General features: G+C 40.3%; 2 protein-coding genes across 2 annotated transcripts; one reads left to right on the top strand and one right to left on the bottom strand.

Moving 5' to 3' along the window:
• Positions 1-13,131: 13,131 nt before the first annotated feature.
• LOC308078672 (dolichyl-diphosphooligosaccharide--protein glycosyltransferase subunit TMEM258-like) lies at positions 13,132-13,362 on the top strand (the record flags this gene model as incomplete). Its single annotated transcript, XM_080419942.1, has 1 exon — positions 13,132-13,362. One exon carries the CDS (start codon positions 13,132-13,134, stop codon positions 13,360-13,362), a length of 231 nt encoding a protein of 76 aa, XP_080276068.1.
• Positions 13,363-15,006: 1,644 nt separating this feature from the next.
• Positions 15,007-15,675, bottom strand: LOC308078982 (sugar transporter SWEET1-like; the record flags this gene model as incomplete). The annotated part of the gene is made up of 1 exon (XM_080420321.1): positions 15,007-15,675. One exon carries the CDS (start codon positions 15,673-15,675, stop codon positions 15,007-15,009), a length of 669 nt encoding a protein of 222 aa, XP_080276447.1.
• Positions 15,676-20,495: the final 4,820 nt, after the last annotated feature.

Here is a 20,495-nt window from a genome sequence, read left to right as displayed (position 1 = left end):
TCTTCCATGCCAGCTAGCATGTGAGATAAATCAGTGATTTATAAACCATTGGTTAAAGGTTCAAAACTCCTGAAGAACTTTTTCACTCTCCATCTAAATTCAAAAAGGTGGGTTAAGTATCACATTCTTAGTTAATTATTACATTCTCAATTCCATCTTCCATGCTAGCATGGCATGTGAGTCAGGAGTACAAACCATGGCTCAAATGATGAATCAAGGGTTTATAAACAGAAAGTTTAAGAACCAAAACTCCAGAAGGAAAAAAAACACTTTCCGTCTAGATTCTCAAAGGTGGGTGAAGTATTACATTCTCAGTTAATCATTACATTCTCAATTGCATGTTGCATGCTAGCATGGCACATGAGTCAGGAGTACAAACCATGGCTCAAATGATAAATCAGGGGTTAATAATCTGAATATTCTGCGTTCAAAACTCCCAAAGAACATTTTTCACTTTCCATCTAAATTTTTAAAGGTGAGTTAACTATTACATTCCCAATTTCATCTCCTATGGTGTCTGCGTGGCTCAATAGGTGAATCAGGGGCGTATAATCCAAAGGTTCTGCGTTCAAAGCTCCCAAAGATCATTTTTCACTTTCCATCAAAATTGTGAAAGGCGAGTTAACTATTACATTCCCAAATGCATCTCCTATGGCTGTGTGGCTCAATAGGTGAATCAGGGGTTTATAATCCAAAGGTTCTGGGTTCAAAGCTCCCAAAGAGCATTTTCACTTTCCATCTAAATTGTGAAAGGTGAGTTAACTATGACATTCCCGATTGAATCTCCTATGTCTTTGTGGCTCAATAGGCGAATCAGGGGTTTATAATCCAAAGGTTCTGGGTTCAAAGCTCCCAAAGAGCATTTTTCACTTTCCATCTAAATTGTGAAAGGACAGTTAAGTATTACATTCCCGATTGCTTCTTCTATGCTAGCATGGCTCAAATGATAAATCAGGGGTTTATAATCCAAAGGTTCTGGGTCCAAAGCTCCCAAAGAGCATTTTTCACTTTCCATCTAAATTGTAAAAGGTGAGTTAACTATTACATTCCCGATTAAATCTCCTATGCCAGCGTGGCTCAATAGATGAATCAGAGGTTTATAAACCAAAGGTTCAGGGTTCAAACCTCAACTAATACAAAAGTCAACTCCAATAACTAATACAAAATATCTCAAACAACCAAAACAACAATCAATACAAAACTTCAAAGTGCCTCAATAAAAAAACATAAAACAGTGTTAAAAAAAATAACAAATAAGTCAGCTATAATACTAATAATGACATACAACAAAAATGGCTTTGCTTATTATGTAAATGTATTAAGCTCCTCCCACTGGAGGCAGGCTTTACCCATGCTCCTCCCCCTCCTACCGGAGCTAAAAGAGGGCGTGAAGAGGGAGGCGGGCTGATTCCACGCTCCTTGCCTTAAAAAGAGCAAAGATAGAGATTTACCAGGACCAAGATTCAAACCCCCAACCTTCCACCTGCAAGGCCTCTCCTTTTCTCTTGCGCCACCAGGCTTTTCACACTAATTAGAAACTCGAGGTAATATTTGAAGTTTAAGGGAGAGGTGGCAGGTCAAAAGTTGAAAGTCTACAGCAAACACCTACTTCCCCTGACAGAATGACTGAATCTACTAGATTCACTGATGATCAGGGTTCATTATATTTAAGTTTTAGGTTATTGTTAAAAACCATCTGTTGAAAAAAAAAAATCCAAAGGATGGTTGGAGAGCAAACAGAGGGATGTTTAATGTTATCAAAACACATATTCCTTATTGTCATATCTTAGTCATTTATCAATTTCAGAAGACCAAAACGATCAGTTTTAATGTGTGAACCTGGCTCAGAGTTCAAACAAAATAAGAGCAATACACTTAAACACAGAATTGATTATGAATATAAAGACAAAGGCTAATTAACTAATTGTTTATGAGTGAGTTAGTCTGCAGAATCTGTAGTGGATGTGTGTAAAGCAGTGGTTTTCAAAGTGGGGTCCAGGGGACCCTCATGGTTTCTTGAGGGGGTTCTAAATGTCCCCTTACATTTCTGTAACTCCCGAGAGTGTACAAAATGGAACCAAATGGACCCCTAATGGTCCATTTGTACACTCTCAGAGATATGGGGCTCATTGAAATTAAAATGTCTTAGAAGTAAGGAGTTGGATGATGGATGCAAACCAAAAGACAAACACGCCGAGGGGAGAATGAGAGACTCCAAAAGTAATGATGACTGCTGTCACTATGCGAGTCAGGAGGGAGTGCAGGACAGAAAGACCAAGGCAGACTAGTTCAGATACAAGGAGTTTTTTTTTTTTTATTATGACAAAAACCAGGGAACACAAGGAGCACGAGAAGGACTAGGAAGGCACTTGCAAGTTTCACTTGTAAAAGCACAAGAAGATAGCCTACATACACCGAATCAAGGAGACTAGATCAAACACTAAGATACTCACAGACAACTACATACAACAAACAGACTGGCAGTGAAGGGCAAACAGGAACACATTGGATACACAGGTGCATATGTATGGACAATCAACACATGATTGGCTAGGGCTAAACAAGACACAGGTGAACAACATTTGCAAATGACAGGGTGAGACAAGACAGGTAGCAGGCAGCAAACAGGAAACACTAAGACATCACTACAAAACAAAAGGTACACAAGTGTAAATTAAAACCTGAATTAAGAAGATATATTTCTAAAATATGTAAAGAACACAACTGTATTGTAAAACACCAAGTATAACTAAGAAACAAGGAACACAACAAGAAAACACAACAGTAATTGTTAAAAGACAGATCTGTTGGAAATGTCTTCTCTGCACCCAGATTGACTCTTTCATTGAGAGCAAAAAGAGGGATGTTTAATGTCATCAAAATACAAATCCGTTATTGTCATATCTTATAGTCATTAAATAGAGTTGCATCTTCCATATCAGTGTGGCTCAGGAGATATACCAGGGATTTATAAGCTGAAGGTTTAGGCTTTGAAACGCCTTAATATGATTTTTCACTCTCCATCTAAATTCTAAAAGGTGGGTTAAGTATTACATTCTCAGTTAATCATTACATTCTCAATTGCATGTTGCATGCTAGCATGGCACATGAGTCAGGAGTACAAACCATGGCTCAAATGAAAAATCAGGGGTTCATAATCTCAATATTCTGGGTTCAAAACTCCCAAAGAATGTTTTTCACTTTCCATCTAAATTGTGAAAGGTGAGTTAACTATTACATTCCCAAATACATCTCCTATGTCTGCGTGGCTCAATAGGTGAATCAGGGGCGTGTAATCCAAAGGTTCTGGGTTCAAAGCTCCCAAAGAACATTTTTCACTTTCCATCTAAATTGTGAAAGGTGAGTTAACTATTACATTCCCGATTGCATCTCCTATGTCTGCGTGGCTCAATCGGTGAATCAGGGTATTATAATCCAAAGGTTCTGGGTTCAAAGCTCCTAAAGAGTATTTTCCATCTAAATTGTGAAAGGTGAGTTAACTATGACATTCCCGATTGAATCTCCTATGTCTTTGTGGCTCAATAGGCGAATCAGGGGTTTATAATCCAAAGGTTCTGGGTTCAAAGCTCCCAAAGAGCATTTTTCACTTTCCATCTAAATTGTGAAAGGACAGTTAAGTATTACATTCCCGATTGCTTCTTCTATGCTAGCATGGCTCAAATGATAAATCAGGGGTTTATAATCCAAAGGTTCTGGGTCCAAAGCTCCCAAAGAGCATTTTTCACTTTCCATCTAAATTGTAAAAGGTGAGTTAACTATTACATTCCCGATTAAATCTCCTATGCCAGCGTGGCTCAATAGATGAATCAGAGGTTTATAAACCAAAGGTTCAGGGTTCAAACCTCAACTAATACAAAAGTCAACTCCAATAACTAATACAAAATATCTCAAACAACCAAAACAACAATCAATACAAAACTTCAAAGTGCCTCAATAAAAAAACATAAAACAGTGTTAAAAAAAATAACAAATAAGTCAGCTATAATACTAATAATGACATACAACAAAAATGGCTTTGCTTATTATGTAAATGTATTAAGCTCCTCCCACTGGAGGCAGGCTTTACCCATGCTCCTCCCCCTCCTACCGGAGCTAAAAGAGGGCGTGAAGAGGGAGGCGGGCTGATTCCACGCTCCTTGCCTTAAAAAGAGCAAAGATAGAGATTTACCAGGACCAAGATTCAAACCCCCAACCTTCCACCTGCAAGGCCTCTCCTTTTCTCTTGCGCCACCAGGCTTTTCACACTAATTAGAAACTCGAGGTAATATTTGAAGTTTAAGGGAGAGGTGGCAGGTCAAAAGTTGAAAGTCTACAGCAAACACCTACTTCCCCTGACAGAATGACTGAATCTACTAGATTCACTGATGATCAGGGTTCATTATATTTAAGTTTTAAGGTTATTGTTAAAAACCATCTGTTGAAAAAAAAAAATCCAAAGGATGGTTGGAGAGCAAACAGAGGGATGTTTAATGTTATCAAAACACATATTCCTTATTGTCATATCTTAGTCATTTATCAATTTCAGAAGACCAAAACGATCAGTTTTAATGTGTGAACCTGGCTCAGAGTTCAAACAAAATAAGAGCAATACACTTAAACACAGAATTGATTATGAATATAAAGACAAAGGCTAATTAACTAATTGTTTATGAGTGAGTTAGTCTGCAGAATCTGTAGTGGATGTGTGTAAAGCAGTGGTTTTCAAAGTGGGGTCCAGGGGACCCTCATGGTTTCTTGAGGGGGTTCTAAATGTCCCCTTACATTTCTGTAACTCCCGAGAGTGTACAAAATGGAACCAAATGGACCCCTAATGGTCCATTTGTACACTCTCAGAGATATGGGGCTCATTGAAATTAAAATGTCTTAGAAGTAAGGAGTTGGATGATGGATGCAAACCAAAAGACAAACACGCCGAGGGGAGAATGAGAGACTCCAAAAGTAATGATGACTGCTGTCACTATGCGAGTCAGGAGGGAGTGCAGGACAGAAAGACCAAGGCAGACTAGTTCAGATACAAGGAGTTTTTTTTTTTTTATTATGACAAAAACCAGGGAACACAAGGAGCACGAGAAGGACTAGGAAGGCACTTGCAAGTTTCACTTGTAAAAGCACAAGAAGATAGCCTACATACACCGAATCAAGGAGACTAGATCAAACACTAAGATACTCACAGACAACTACATACAACAAACAGACTGGCAGTGAAGGGCAAACAGGAACACATTGGATACACAGGTGCATATGTATGGACAATCAACACATGATTGGCTAGGGCTAAACAAGACACAGGTGAACAACATTTGCAAATGACAGGGTGAGACAAGACAGGTAGCAGGCAGCAAACAGGAAACACTCAGACATCACTACAAAACAAAAGGTACACAAGTGTAAATTAAAACCTGAATTAAGAAGATATATTTCTAAAATATGTAAAGAACACAACTGTATTGTAAAACACCAAGTATAACTAAGAAACAAGGAACACAACAAGAAAACACAACAGTAATTGTTAAAAGACAGATCTGTTGGAAATTTCTTCTCTGCACCCAGATTGACTCTTTCATTGAGAGCAAAAAGAGGGATGTTTAATGTCATCAAAATACAAATCCGTTATTGTCATATCTTATAGTCATTAAATAGAGTTGCATCTTCCATATCAGTGTGGCTCAGGAGATATACCAGGGATTTATAAGCTGAAGGTTTAGGCTTTGAAACGCCTTAATATGATTTTTCACTCTCCATCTAAATTCTAAAAGGTGGGTTAAGTATTACATTCTCAGTTAATCATTACATTCTCAATTGCATGTTGCATGCTAGCATGGCACATGAGTCAGGAGTACAAACCATGGCTCAAATGAAAAATCAGGGGTTCATAATCTCAATATTCTGGGTTCAAAACTCCCAAAGAATGTTTTTCACTTTCCATCTAAATTGTGAAAGGTGAGTTAACTATTACATTCCCAAATACATCTCCTATGTCTGCGTGGCTCAATAGATGAATCAGGGGCGTGTAATCCAAAGGTTCTGGGTTCAAAGCTCCCAAAGAACATTTTTCACTTTCCATCTAAATTGTGAAAGGTGAGTTAACTATTACATTCCCGATTGCATCTCCTATGTCTGCGTGGCTCAATCGGTGAATCAGGGTATTATAATCCAAAGGTTCTGGGTTCAAAGCTCCTAAAGAGTATTTTTCACTTTCCATCTAAATTGTGAAAGGTGAGTTAACTATGACATTCCCGATTGAATCTCCTATGTCTTTGTGGCTCAATAGGCGAATCAGGGGTTTATAATCCAAAGGTTCTGGGTTCAAAGCTCCCAAAGAGCATTTTTCACTTTCCATCTAAATTGTGAAAGGACAGTTAAGTATTACATTCCCGATTGCTTCTTCTATGCTAGCATGGCTCAAATGATAAATCAGGGGTTTATAATCCAAAGGTTCTGGGTCCAAAGCTCCCAAAGAGCATTTTTCACTTTCCATCTAAATTGTAAAAGGTGAGTTAACTATTACATTCCCGATTAAATCTCCTATGCCAGCGTGGCTCAATAGATGAATCAGAGGTTTATAAACCAAAGGTTCAGGGTTCAAACCTCAACTAATACAAAAGTCAACTCCAATAACTAATACAAAATATCTCAAACAACCAAAACAACAATCAATACAAAACTTCAAAGTGCCTCAAAAAAAAAACATAAAACAGTGTTAAAAAAAATAACAAATAAGTCAGCTATAATACTAATAATGACATACAACAAAAATGGCTTTGCTTATTATGTAAATGTATTAAGCTCCTCCCACTGGAGGCAGGCTTTACCCATGCTCCTCCCCCTCCTACCGGAGCTAAAAGAGGGAGGCGGGCATATTCCACGCTCCTTGCCTTAAAAAGAGCAAAGATAGAGATTTACCAGGACCAAGATTCAAACCCCCAACCTTCCACCTGCAAGGCCTCTCCTTTTCTCTTGCGCCACCAGGCTTTTCACACTAATTAGAAACTCGAGGTAATATTTGAAGTTTAAGGGAGAGGTGGCAGGTCAAAAGTTGAAAGTCTACAGCAAACACCTACTTCCCCTGACAGAATGACTGAATCTACTAGATTCACTGATGATCAGGGTTCATTATATTTAAGTTTTAGGTTATTGTTAAAAACCATCTGTTGAAAAAAAAAAATCCAAAGGATGGTTGGAGAGCAAACAGAGGGATGTTTAATGTTATCAAAACACATATTCCTTATTGTCATATCTTAGTCATTTATCAATTTCAGAAGACCAAAACGATCAGTTTTAATGTGTGAACCTGGCTCAGAGTTCAAACAAAATAAGAGCAATACACTTAAACACAGAATTGATTATGAATATAAAGACAAAGGCTAATTAACTAATTGTTTATGAGTGAGTTAGTCTGCAGAATCTGTAGTGGATGTGTGTAAAGCAGTGGTTTTCAAAGTGGGGTCCAGGGGACCCTCATGGTTTCTTGAGGGGGTTCTAAATGTCCCCTTACATTTCTGTAACTCCCGAGAGTGTACAAAATGGAACCAAATGGACCCCTAATGGTCCATTTGTACACTCTCAGAGATATGGGGCTCATTGAAATTTAAATGTCTTAGAAGTAAGGAGTTGGATGATGGATGCAAACCAAAAGACAAACACGCCGAGGGGAGAATGAGAGACTCCAAAAGTAATGATGACTGCTGTCACTATGCGAGTCAGGAGGGAGTGCAGGACAGAAAGACCAAGGCAGACTTGTTCAGATACAAGGAGTTTTTTTTTTTTTATTATGACAAAAACCAGGGAACACAAGGAGCACGAGAAGGACTAGGAAGGCACTTGCAAGTTTCACTTGTAAAAGCACAAGAAGATAGCCTACATACACCGAATCAAGGAGACTAGATCAAACACTAAGATACTCACAGACAACTACATACAACAAACAGACTGGCAGTGAAGGGCAAACAGGAACACATTGGATACACAGGTGCATAATGTATGGACAATCAACACATGATTGGCTAGGGCTAAACAAGACACAGGTGAACAACATTTGCAAATGACAGGGTGAGACAAGACAGGTAGCAGGCAGCAAACAGGAAACACTCAGACATCACTACAAAACAAAAGGTACACAAGAGTAAATTAAAACTAGAACTAAGAAGATATATTTCTAAAATATGTAAAGAAACACAAATGTATTGTAAAACACCAAGTATATAAGAAACAAGGAACACAACAGTTATTGTTAAAAAACAGATCTGTTGGAACATTTTTCTCTGCACCCAGATTTACCCTTTCATTGAGAGCAAACAGAGGGATGTTTAATGTCATCAAAATACAAATCCGTTATTGTCATATCTTATAGTCATTAAATAAATAGAGTTGCATCTTCCATATCAGTGTGGCTCAGGAGATATACCAGGGATTTATAAGCTGAAGGTTTAGGCTTTGAAACACCTTAATATGATTTTTCACTCTCAATCTAAAATCGAAGAGGTTGGTTAAGTATTGCATTCTTACGTGAGTTTTCCATGTTAGTGTGGCTCGAGGTATTATTCAGGGTTTTATAAATAAAAGGTTCAGGGATCAAACCTCATGAAGAACATTATCATCGCTCTATGTAAATTCTAAAAGGTGGTACATTCTCGGTTGCGTCTTCAATGCCAGTGTGGCTCAAACGTTAAATCAGTGGTTTATAAACAGAAAGTTTAAGGGTCAAAACTCCAGAAGAAAAAAACATCACTCTTGTCTAAATTCTCAAAGGTGGGTGAAGAAATACATTTTCTATTGCATCTTCCATGCCAGCTAGCATGTGAGATAAATCAGTGATTTCAGTGATCAGTGATAAGGTTCAAAACTCCTAAAGAACTTTTTCACTCTCCATCTAAATTCAAAAAAGGTGGGTTAAGTATCACATTCTTAGTTAATTATTATATTCTCAATTCCATCTTCCATGCTAGCATGGCATGTGAGTCAGGAGTACAAACCATGGCTCAAATGATGAATCAAGGGTTTATAAACAGAAAGTTTAAGGACCAAAAAAAAAAGGACCACCTTTCCAGCAGGGTACTCCATTTTAACCTGTCATGGGTCAGTTTAGCGCCTGGTGTTTTACTCTGTTTCAATCTGTCATGGATCAGTCTGTCACCGGCAGCCTGTCGCCGGCCCAACCATGGCCATATTTGAGTAGATTTATGATGTTGGATATAGATTGTCCTTTTCTTTCTAAAGTCTTTTAAGTCTCTAGTCTTTATTTAGAAAAAAACTGAAAAAAGAAAAAACGGTCAACCTTTTTGCAATACAACTCAATTGAGAGGCATATTTTTTGCTGGTATGTGACGTTTTTGTTGACAATTATGACTATTATATTTAACTTCATATACTCCACACGTATATTCTTTCTCAATTTAGCACTACAGTTGAACTACTTTTACTATGTAGCTGTAGTTTTACAAACCAAATTTCTCCCAGTGGTACAAATGTAGTTTGTTCGAACTACTGCCATGGTGACGTAGTTGTAGCTTTACAAGCTACACTTTTAAATTAGCTTCCCCAACACTATGCCTGGCTGTAATCTTTCACCAATAGAAATAGTCGAGTGTAAACTAAGGTGGTACAGTGGTACATTGATGCTTTCCAAAGCAGAAATTATGATTTCAAAACTCAGACAGAGAAGTCTCTTGGTTAAAAATAAGGATAAAACCATTAAAAAATGCCATGCTACACTACTGTATGTCGTCCAAGTAAAAAAAAAACAAAAAAAAACATTTAAAAATGCCATTCTACATAACGAAAAGAAAAATTTACTTTTGAATATTTAAGTAATTTTTAAAAGCAAGTATTCCAGTACTTCAACTCAAGTACAAATTAGACAGAGCAACTTTCACTTGTACTTGAGTTGAGGCTCTATACTTTGACTCTAGTACTGGGGCTGAGTATTGTCCACCACTGCATGTGGGGTTAGATATGTTAAATAATAGAAGATAAATAGATAAATTATGTACGACAAGTTGGACTGATATCACATTGAGAACATACAGGCAGACAGACAGGGGATGGAAGCAAGTTGTGATTTTGTGCCACATGTTTAAAATGTTGGACTACCTCCAAACAGACATGTGAAAACCTAAACACTCTGCAGCCTTACTTCCTTCTTCTCAGTCATGGAAAAAGTACTCAAATGTTTTACTTAAAAGTACAATATTTGCCTCTGAGATGTAGTGGAGTAGAAGTAAAAGTATAGAAAATTTGAAATACTCCAGTAAAGGCAAAGTACCTCAAATTGTTCTTAAGCACAGTACTTGAGTACATGTACTTAGTTACTTTCCACTTCTTCTCCTTCTGCTTCTTCTTCTTCGGACTTTAATGGCGGTTGGCATCCATACATTGTATTGCATTATCGCCATCTACTGCACAGTAAGATCGTCACAGTGCAAACTATTCTCCTTCCCGTTCTATCACCCAGACCCAACTGAGTGTGGGTCCTGAATCCGTCCCTCGGTCTACTAGCCATCCTCTCTACTTACGTGCATATACACAACCTTTCATAACTTCCTGGCTGCATTCAGCACTATCTTCATTCTTTCAGACATCCCTTGTATTGCAAGAGCACAATTAATGACCTTTGCAATGCGTGCTTGCTAGAAATTGTTTCTTGTCCATGAAGATATTTTTTTATCAGCTATAATATTACCTTTTCCTGGTGGTTCCTGCTGCTGCCACACTTTCTTTGTTCCCCTTCTATCTCTTTATTGCTTCAGCATAAGACAGTCCCCTCCTTTTTTATCTAATCCTGTTCAACTTCCCCTCCTTAATTCTCTGACCCACGATACTGTGCTGAGTGCTGTCCATGCAGAATGTTTTCCACCACAATGTAAATACTTTACTTTTTCTTTACAGCCCTCCTTCTTCTACAAATAGAAGCAACATGTCGGTAGTCTTAACCATGGTGGAAAAAGTACTCAAAGGTTTTACTTAAGTAAAAGTATCAATACTGCAATGTAGAAATACTCTGTAACAAGCAAAAGTCCGGATTCAAAATTTACTTGAGTAAAAGTACAAAAGTATTAGTATCAAAATGTACTTAAAGTACCAAAAGTAGAAAGTACTCATTCTGCAGAATGTCCCATTTCACAAGTTTTCAAATGTATAAAATGTATAAAAATCCTTTGAAAATAGCCGATCTACAAGCTCACAATGCGTCGCATCGCAACGCATTGTGAGCTTGTAGATCGGCTATTTTCAAATGACCGAAATGTATATAGGGCTAAAGTGGGTAATGCATGTTTTGTAATAATAACCACAATCTACAAAAAGTAACTAGTAACTAAAGTTTTCAAATAAATGTAGTGGAGTAAAAGTACAATATTTGCCTATGAGATGTAGTGGAGTAGAAGTAAAAGTATTGAAAATTGGAAATTACCTTAAGTCAAAAAATAAGTAACTAGAAAATGTGCTCCTCGGAGCACAAGTCTCCGCCAGCAGACCTGTGCTATTTTAATCAAAGGAAATCACTTACCCTATCTTTAACCATAGTTTTCTGGGAATGTTCTAATTCTTACTTAAAATAGAACATGTTACTATATCATAGCAATTATATTATTATAGCAATAACTAATGAGATACAGAGGTGGCAAGCAACCACAATCAAATCAACCATCAAACAGCCATTGTTACTACGCATTTAGATCTGAGGCTGAATCTAAAAATGATTTCTAAAACTTAAAGGTAGGGTAAAAGATATATCTTTTAGTTAAACAAAAAGTTCTTTGTTAAAAGGTGAATGTTAAAGTAATTTATGTACCCAGCTGTGATCTCAGTTTGTACTGGAAAGTACTGTTCCTGATTGATCCTGTCTAAGCTATTTATATTACATATTGTGATGTCACGTGAAACTTGACCAATGTTAGGTGTTCTCAGACGGACACACACGCACGGTCGGGTAATTTGTTCTGGAAAGTACTGTTCCTGATTGATCCTGTCTTACCTATTTATATTACATATTCTGATGTCACGTGAAGCTTGACCAATGTTGGGTGTTCTCAGACGGACACATACAGAGACGGACGGAGAGGAAAAGATACTCTCCATTAGTCCTGTCAATATTACATATTGTCACGTGTCACTTGACCAATGTTAGCTTGGCTGATGGAGGCTCACTTCAAAAAATATAAATTATTTTTTGAAGTGACACACCTATTTATGGGTCTCTATTTCGTCATGCGTCTCGCTAGCCAATCAGAGCACACCCTTTCAACATATTGTCACGTGTTACGTGGAGCTTGACCAATTTTTGCTTGGCGGACACACGGATGGACGGGAACGAAAACATAAAACATTTTTGTTGTCTCCTGGCGGAGACAACAAAAATACCTCAAAATTATACTCAAGTACAGTATTTGAGTACATGTACTTAGTTACTTTAGTGGTTCTCAGCATGTGGGTCGGGACCCCCAGGGGGGTCCCCACATGGTTTGGGGGGTCCCCAGATGACACTCAAGTGGCAATTTAAGGACTTTTAAGACCTTTTTAATACCTAAAATAAAGAAAAGACCATTACTGCATCAAAGGTAATCAACAAACTATGCTATAAAAACTGATCAAACATTCGCCAAATTGTCAAATAATATAACAACCTGGGCTGGTTCAGGCAAAAGTTTTGAAAATAGCAGATCTACAAGCTCACAACGCCTTGCCTTGCAATGCAAGAAGTTTTAAGCTTGTAAATCTGCTATTTCCACAATAGTTATCAGTGGGAACTAAATGTAATGCTTCAACTCCTACATTCCAAGTGCTTGACAGGGTGGGGGGGTCGGGGGGTCCCCAGTTAAAATATGATTATTTTGGGGAGTCCCCAGTTAAAATGTGATTATTTTGGGGAGTCCCCAGTTCAAATATGATCCTTTTAGGGGGTCGCGGCCAGAAAAGGTTGAGAACCACTGTTCTAGGTGAAGGTATGACAGAGCAAAAACTAGCCTAGTTCTTACGGTATGTCCAAATATGGAGATGAGGTGACGTATACACTGACGTGTCATTCACCAATAGGGATGAATCCCGTGCCTAAGTGAAAACCAATATAAACCAACGTGATGATTCTGAATCTCCACACCACCGAGTTATTACACAATGGATCTTGAGATGACCAGACATACCGGCCCGGTAAACCCGGCCGTGTACCCTCACCTCACCGTGCTCCTGCTGGCGTTTGGACTGTTCTTCACCGCGTGGTTCTTTGTCAACGAGAAGACGGAACACGTCAGGAATATCTTCAAGGAGCTGCTGATCTCCCTCGTGGCTTCCGTCTTCATGGGCTCCGGTGTGCTGTTCCTGATGCTCTGGGTTGGCATCTACGTGTAGGCTTGTGCAGCGTTCCATTTGGGAAAAGAAAAGGGGGACATTTAAGCCACATACATCCTATACATACTTTGACCGACAAATAGCATAAATAGCTGATCTACAATCACGATGCATCGCAATACATCAGCTACTTTGGATTTAAAAAATACATATTTCGACAAATGTGGACACATTTGCCCAAAGTAGGGACACCAGGGCTAATTTGGTTAACATGCATTTCTGATTGCATTCTTAATTTGTGATATTATCAAACATATATCATAATAATAAATGTGTGTATTTAATTCAGTCTGAGAGAAGCAGGGATAAAACACATCTCCACCAGCGATTAAAAAAAAATAACCAGAGAGAGGGATATCAAAAACAAGGGGATGGATTTCCCCCCAAACCCCCATCAAATTGAAACCATGGCCTGTTCACAAGTCCCCGAACGGCTCTTATTTATTCTTTTTTTATTTTTACAATATACATCTTACTACTATATAATTGACAAAAGCTCAGAAAGTTCGTCCGGGGTAAGCAAGCACAGGATCACTCCATTTGCCCCGAAACTTGCCACAGACTGTTGATCAGAGCTATGGCTATGTTCTAGGCATCTTACCCCACCTCGATCTGTGTGATCAGACTCTCGGCTTGATTGATTCTCTGATTTGCCTATCAGACCCTCAGCCTGCCATAGCAACCTTATACAGGAAGTTTGACCTCTTTATCACAATTACGGCAAACTCAAAGAGAGGCGGTGTACTAGCAGATATACCTGACCCACAGAAGGAGCCACTCTGCGTCACTCCATGCTACATGGACCCTGTGGGACAGCCAACCCTAACAGCCCCTGCATGGTCAATAACAGCTTCCCTAAGGACTTCTGTGACAACAATCGACTGCCTCATGATGGCCAGTACAGGCGGCCTAATGACCGAGGTTGGGACTAGAGGTTAGGGCCGCAAAGCAAAGCGGGGAGGGAGGAGAGGAGAGGCCAGAGGGGCCGGACTTCGCATGACGTGTGTGCAGAGTGACTAGGCCAGTGCTGTCTGGACCAACCTTGGATCGGGCCTAGTTACAATAAACAACAGAACTGACATCATTGAGTCCTGACCAATCTTCTTCTCCCTTCCTCTCAGGCAGGAGGCCCCGCCCACTCAGATGTGGATGCTTTTCTTAAAGGTCGATGAACTCCGACTGGCCATATATACTTTGACCCACTGAAATAGCTGATCTACACAATCACAATGCATCGCAATATCCATCAGCTACCTTCGCAACTTTGGATAAAAAAAAAGACATATTTCGACAAATGTGGACACATTTGCCTAAAACAGGGACACCAGGGCTAATTTGGTTAACATAAATGTTGTATTAAATTCTTAATTTGTGATATTATCATAATAAATGTATGTATTTATTCAGTCTGAGAAGAAGCGATAAAAATAAAATAAAACAGAGGGGGGATATCCCCCAAACCCCCAGCAAATTGAGCCCATGGCCTGTTCACATTAAGTCCCCGAACGGCTCTTATGAGAGCCGTTGATTTCTTTTTTTCCCCTCTTTTTATTTTTACATTAATGCAAAAAAAAAAACAGAACTGACATTGAGTCCTGACCCATCTTCTCCTCCCTTCCTCTCGGGCAGGAAGCCCCCACCCACTCAGACTTGGATGCGTTTATTAAAGGACGGTGAGCTCCGACTGGCCGGCGAGAAGATCCAGAACAGGAAGAATCGGACGACGCTCGTGACAATCCCAGGCACGTTCGGAACCACGATGTAGTAGTCGTCGAGCTGGAGGCCGTAAAGGACCCAGGAGATGGAGGCGAGGAACGTAGCCACCGTCAGGGGGAAGGACAGGCGCTCCAGGTTTCCGCTACGACCCATTCCCACCAGGTCGGCGAGGGGCGACACGTACATTCCGACGGTCATCAGACTGCAGGTCAGTCCCAGCTGGGCCAACAGAGATTCCCCCGGGGGCAAAAGCACCGTGAAATACAACCACCCGGCGGCCAACGCCCCCACAGCGCACGCTATCTGAGAGTACAACACGCGTCTCTTGTGTTGTTCACTGTAGTAGAGGTAGGAGACTATGTACAGGAGCTGCAGCGAGGCCCCGATGGTGTTCACCAGAACCAGAGTACCGTCTCCCTTCAGCATCCCGTAATAAAACCAGCCCAGGTTGTTGAGGTAGGTGGTGAGGAAGGGCAGGAACTGGACGTTGTCGGCACTCCTGGTCGCTCTCATCTTCTTCAGGTCCGTCAGCCCCGTGGAGAACATCCCCAGGGTGAACACGATACATGTCCATGATAACAGCTGCAACACCTCCATTGAACAACTTAAGCTTTAGTAGAGTATAAATATATGTATATTAACTACACCTCCATAGAACACTGAAGCTTTATCCGATTATTCATATTTATATGAACTAGAGTTCCGTCGACACTCTTTTTTCTTACCAAATATGAAGTTCGACCTGGCCTGTTTTTTTTAACCAAATATGGAGTTCCACCTGGCCTGGCGGAGATACCCATGAGCCACAGGGCTCCATTATTTCCCCTTCATTACATTAATAATTGATGCATTTAGCAGACGCTCTTATCCAGAGTTACTTACAATAAACAAGGTAATTAATCACATTTAAGAATGCAGAGCGAACAGTGTTGTGCCTTAAGAAACTAGAATACCAGGTAAACAATTAACTTAACATCTGTCTAAACAGCATGCAATCTAAACAACATTATGCACATTAAAAATACAATATCAGCTAAACAATAAACCAGCATACTGTATGTCTACATAAAATGCTATCTAAATCACATTCTTATGGTTGAGACAAACAGATCTAAGAAAAATAAATACATTGAAATGCATTTATTTATTGAAGTTTATTGAAACATTTCTGGTACAGGAATATTACACTTTTTTTTTTAAATTGTGATGTTTTTCCCCCACAATTCACAACGTAGGCAACCCACTCACTCACACACCCCATACATACATCCGCAACCCAAATACAATCCTTTATACAATACATATACATATAAAAAGACGCACATGAGAACGAGTGACCAAGATGTGGCTGTACAACGCAGACATATCTTACATGAGAACGAGTGACCACGAGTAAGATGCATCTACGTAGTATCCATATCTTGGTCAGTCGGTAACATCAATCGACAGAGAAGGTGGCAAGAATGGGTTAGGGTTAGGGAGACTGAAGTGCTATAGGGGGTGAGTTGGAGTCTGAAGAGGTGTGTCTTCAGATTACGGCAGAAAATTGGGAGTATAGCCCATTTTTCATGCGAATAAAACTTTTTTTTTAAAAACCTTATAAAGTCAATGCAAGGTTCCATGGAGCGAAAAAGTGAAAAAGCGAAGCGAAAAAGCGTCTTTTAATTATTCGGAACGAGTCCGAATTTTGCGTATATTCGCCGGTGTGTAATGACCTTGAGTCTGCAGCTCTGACGGAAGGCTCGTGCAGCATTCCTGTGTTACCTGGTCTAAGTGAGTGGGAGGGGTTGTAAGGTTGAATTAGGCCTGACATTTGGAAGAAATTTGGCTGGTTGATGACCAGGTCCGCTTTGGCAATGGACCATTTGGAGGTGCTTAAGTGAGCATGCTGGGAGGCCAGTAAGGTGGAAGTTACCAAGCCAAGATGACTTTGGGCATGACTCTGACAAGGCCCGGAAAAGACACGCTGTGATTAGTAGTCACTTTGAGAGGCAGTTGGGGCAAACGCTCACCCCAAAAGATGATTTACGATTCAGTGCCTATTGGTACAACGTTCGGCATGGCAACTCGCTCGCTTAAGATGGTGAGATGTCAGCCAGGCATGCAGCGATGCCACTGTTCAACCTGTGGCATAGTGTCAGAATAGCAGGGATGGAGAGCTTTTGAACAGAGATGACAGAGCCAAGAGATTTAGTGTAGAGGGAGAAAAGGAGGGGGCCCAGTACAGACCCCTGGGGGATCCCGGTTAGGAGGGGGACGGGGACGGGGGGAGAGTCAGGTAGGAGGAGAACCAATGTCAGCAATTTACTTTCATTTTCAAGTTTTAAATATTATTATATATATTATAATATTTAAATATTTCAAAGAGTTGTATAGAAGTATATGAAAGAAGCTGAATATGTTTCAAGTTTCTATGGAGTTTGTAGGTGAAAGTATGAAGGAGAAGAAATGGTCCAAAGTTTTGGGGAGAATAAATAAATGTAGTAAAGTTCAATATTTTCAGGTATTTTGCACACCCACACCCCAGTTCAGATTGAGCTGAAACCTTGCATAGGGTTGTGTGCCCATGACCTTCCGAGGAAGATTATGGGCATATTTTAGAAATATGTTATACTTTAACGTAACTATGTTACACTGGAAGTCAAAAGTGAGGCAAACATGGAGCCCAAATATGGATATCTGTCATAGACTGGCCTCCAACACATGGAACATTGACCATGTTGTCAATCTACCATCTCAGGTCAGTCTATGCCATTGAATGAATGAATGAAGTTATTGCAGACTGATGGTCCATAGAAAAACATACAATTACATACAATAAACATAAATAAAAACAGTCCAAATTAACATGTTAGACAGGGCATTTGTGACAGTTATAAATACAGGCTTTTAAGCCAATTGTCTCCTAAGGCTAGAGGAGTATGTGGTGCAGCTCTTCACAGGGTTACTTATACTACTACAATGATGCTATTCACAGACTCATCCAACACATGAATATATGGGTAGTAACTGGAGCTAATTGATATGCCTGACTACGCCACCTCCCGCTTGTGGAGGGGGCAGGAGGAACCCCTAAACCATAGAATGTTTACACAAAGTTGAGCTTTGGCCTACCATATGTTCTCCTTCACCCTTCATGAGAGGGGAAACACCATCCTCTGCAGGAGAGTCAAATGGCTCTCTACTAGGAGGAACTAGAATTTTATACTTCCTGGTCATGTGACTAGATCAGGTGCACTATACTTCCTGGTCATGTGACTAGGTCAGGTGCAGTGGGTGCAACCATAGATATATATGTCACAGGGTGTTTGGAGAGCCAGGGTGATTGAAGACAGAGCGCTTGTTTTTAGGCACGGGGCTTCGGGGCGATGCGGGGCTTTTCGAGACAGGGTTTATTAGCGAGGCTCGTGAGGAGGAGGAGGAGGACGGCGCTGCGATGCGGGGGGTTATTACGCGAGGCTCGCGAGGAAGAGGAGCCTCCTCCTCCTCCTCCTCCTCCTCGCGTTTTAAACCGTCCCGTCCTCTCCTTCTCTCCTTCTCCTCCGAGGAGGAGGAGGAGAAGGAGAGCGCGGAGAGGCGGGGCTTTGATGCGCCGAAGGAGACCTGTCTTTTGTTGTTCCCCCCCACATAGCTATAGGGGAACCATAATATCTATGAGGGGAACGCTGAACACGCGTTCACACGCACGGCGCGCCGACTTAGTGGAGCTTGAGGCCGAGGAAGCGCGCCCTCGCGCCTCCAGGCGCGAGTGCCCGCGGTGACCGGCCGACGCTCCACTAGTCGACTCAGCGCCGTTTGATTTGTAAACCGATAGGGACAGAATAGTTCTTTTCATGGATCACTGTGTGTGTGTGTGTGTGTGTGTGTGTGTGTGTGTGTGTGTGTGTGTGTGTGTGTGTGTGTGTCAGGGAGAAACTAAAACAAAAGCCAGCAGAACACAATAAAAGTATCTTAACAGTCCATTGAAAGCATGTGCGCGTGTGCGTGCGCGCACGCGCGTGTGTGTGTGTGACTGTGTGTGTGTGTGTGTGGTAGCGGCCATATATGCTTGTGCACAAGCCTGGCTTGTGGCTCCCTCTAGTGTCTAGTGTTGCTTCTACAGAATTGCTGGGTGGGTGGTAAAAACGAGCGAGCCTTCTTCAATCACCCTGGTTCTCCATTCACCCTGTAACATATATAAAGGCTAGATGACTCACCCGCGCTGCTGGCCAATGGAGTACAACGTTGCCACATGGCGGCCATCTTGGGACGGTCATTCATAACATTATGTCTATGGGGCATATACTTTGAAATAACCATAGCGTGCTCAATTTTCATCCAATTTTCAAACGGTTTGGTGTTTTGTAAACACCAAAGATGTAGTTATGACACTGCATACTTATAATTATAATCATGTTTTTTTTTATTTTTATAAAATTAAGTATGCAGTATCAAAACTACATCTTTGGTGTTTACAAAACACCAAACCGTTTGAAAATCGGATGAAAATTGAGCACGCTATGGTTATTTCAAAGTATATGCCCCATAGACATAATGTTATGAATGACCGTCGCAAGATGGCCGCGGTTGAGCTACGCTTGCAACGCCCCCTTGAGCCATCTAGCCTTTATATATATCTATGGGTGCAACATTCACCTATATTCCCACATGCATTAAGTTACGAAGAACAGCTTGAAAAGTATTGACTCTTGCTGCAGCCACAAACATTTCACTCACACTGCACCATCAAGGTCTTTTGAGTAAAATTATCATGGCATCATTATAGGCTGCTTGAAGTTGTATTGAGATTGAAGACTGAGTGAAGAACGCACCAGGCATGTGAGATGAAAGATTGACATTGAAGATCCCTTTGCAGTATGCAGATCCGGTATAGAGGACATATGGAAACAGTCTGTGTGTGTTTGCGAGCGTGTTTGTGTGCGTGTGTGTGTGTGTGTGTGCGTCTGTCTGTCTGTGTCCAGTCCACTGAGTTTGATTCACCACAATGTGAACTTCTCTTAGGCTTATGTAAACCACAGACCTTCTTTTCATACACTGACACTATGTTAAAAAGCATGGGAAATATGGACCCCTTTGCAAACTCACTGCTGAGTTTTACAACTAACTGTAGAGCATTCTTTTCGATGTGTGATTACTGATCATAATTAAAATTAATGTCACAACAGAAAAGTCAACCAGTTAACAAATATGTTTACTCATAAAGGATACTCAATCAACAAACAAACCAGCCAGCCTACCAACCAACACATATGAAACACATATGAATTGATTAATTAATCAAACCATTCCAATTGGGGAATGCTCTCCAGAGCGTAAAAATGAGAGAGTAAAGGTCCTTACACACCGGGGCGATTTTTTTCATGCGAATAATACGTTTTTTTTTTAAACCTTATAAAGTCCTTATAAAGTCAATGCAA

Source organism: Gymnoscopelus braueri, assembly GCF_963280865.1.
Source record: "Gymnoscopelus braueri genome assembly, chromosome: 22".
NCBI classification, from domain to species: domain Eukaryota; kingdom Metazoa; phylum Chordata; class Actinopteri; order Myctophiformes; family Myctophidae; genus Gymnoscopelus; species Gymnoscopelus braueri.
This window is presented reverse-complemented; position numbering and strand designations above follow the sequence as displayed.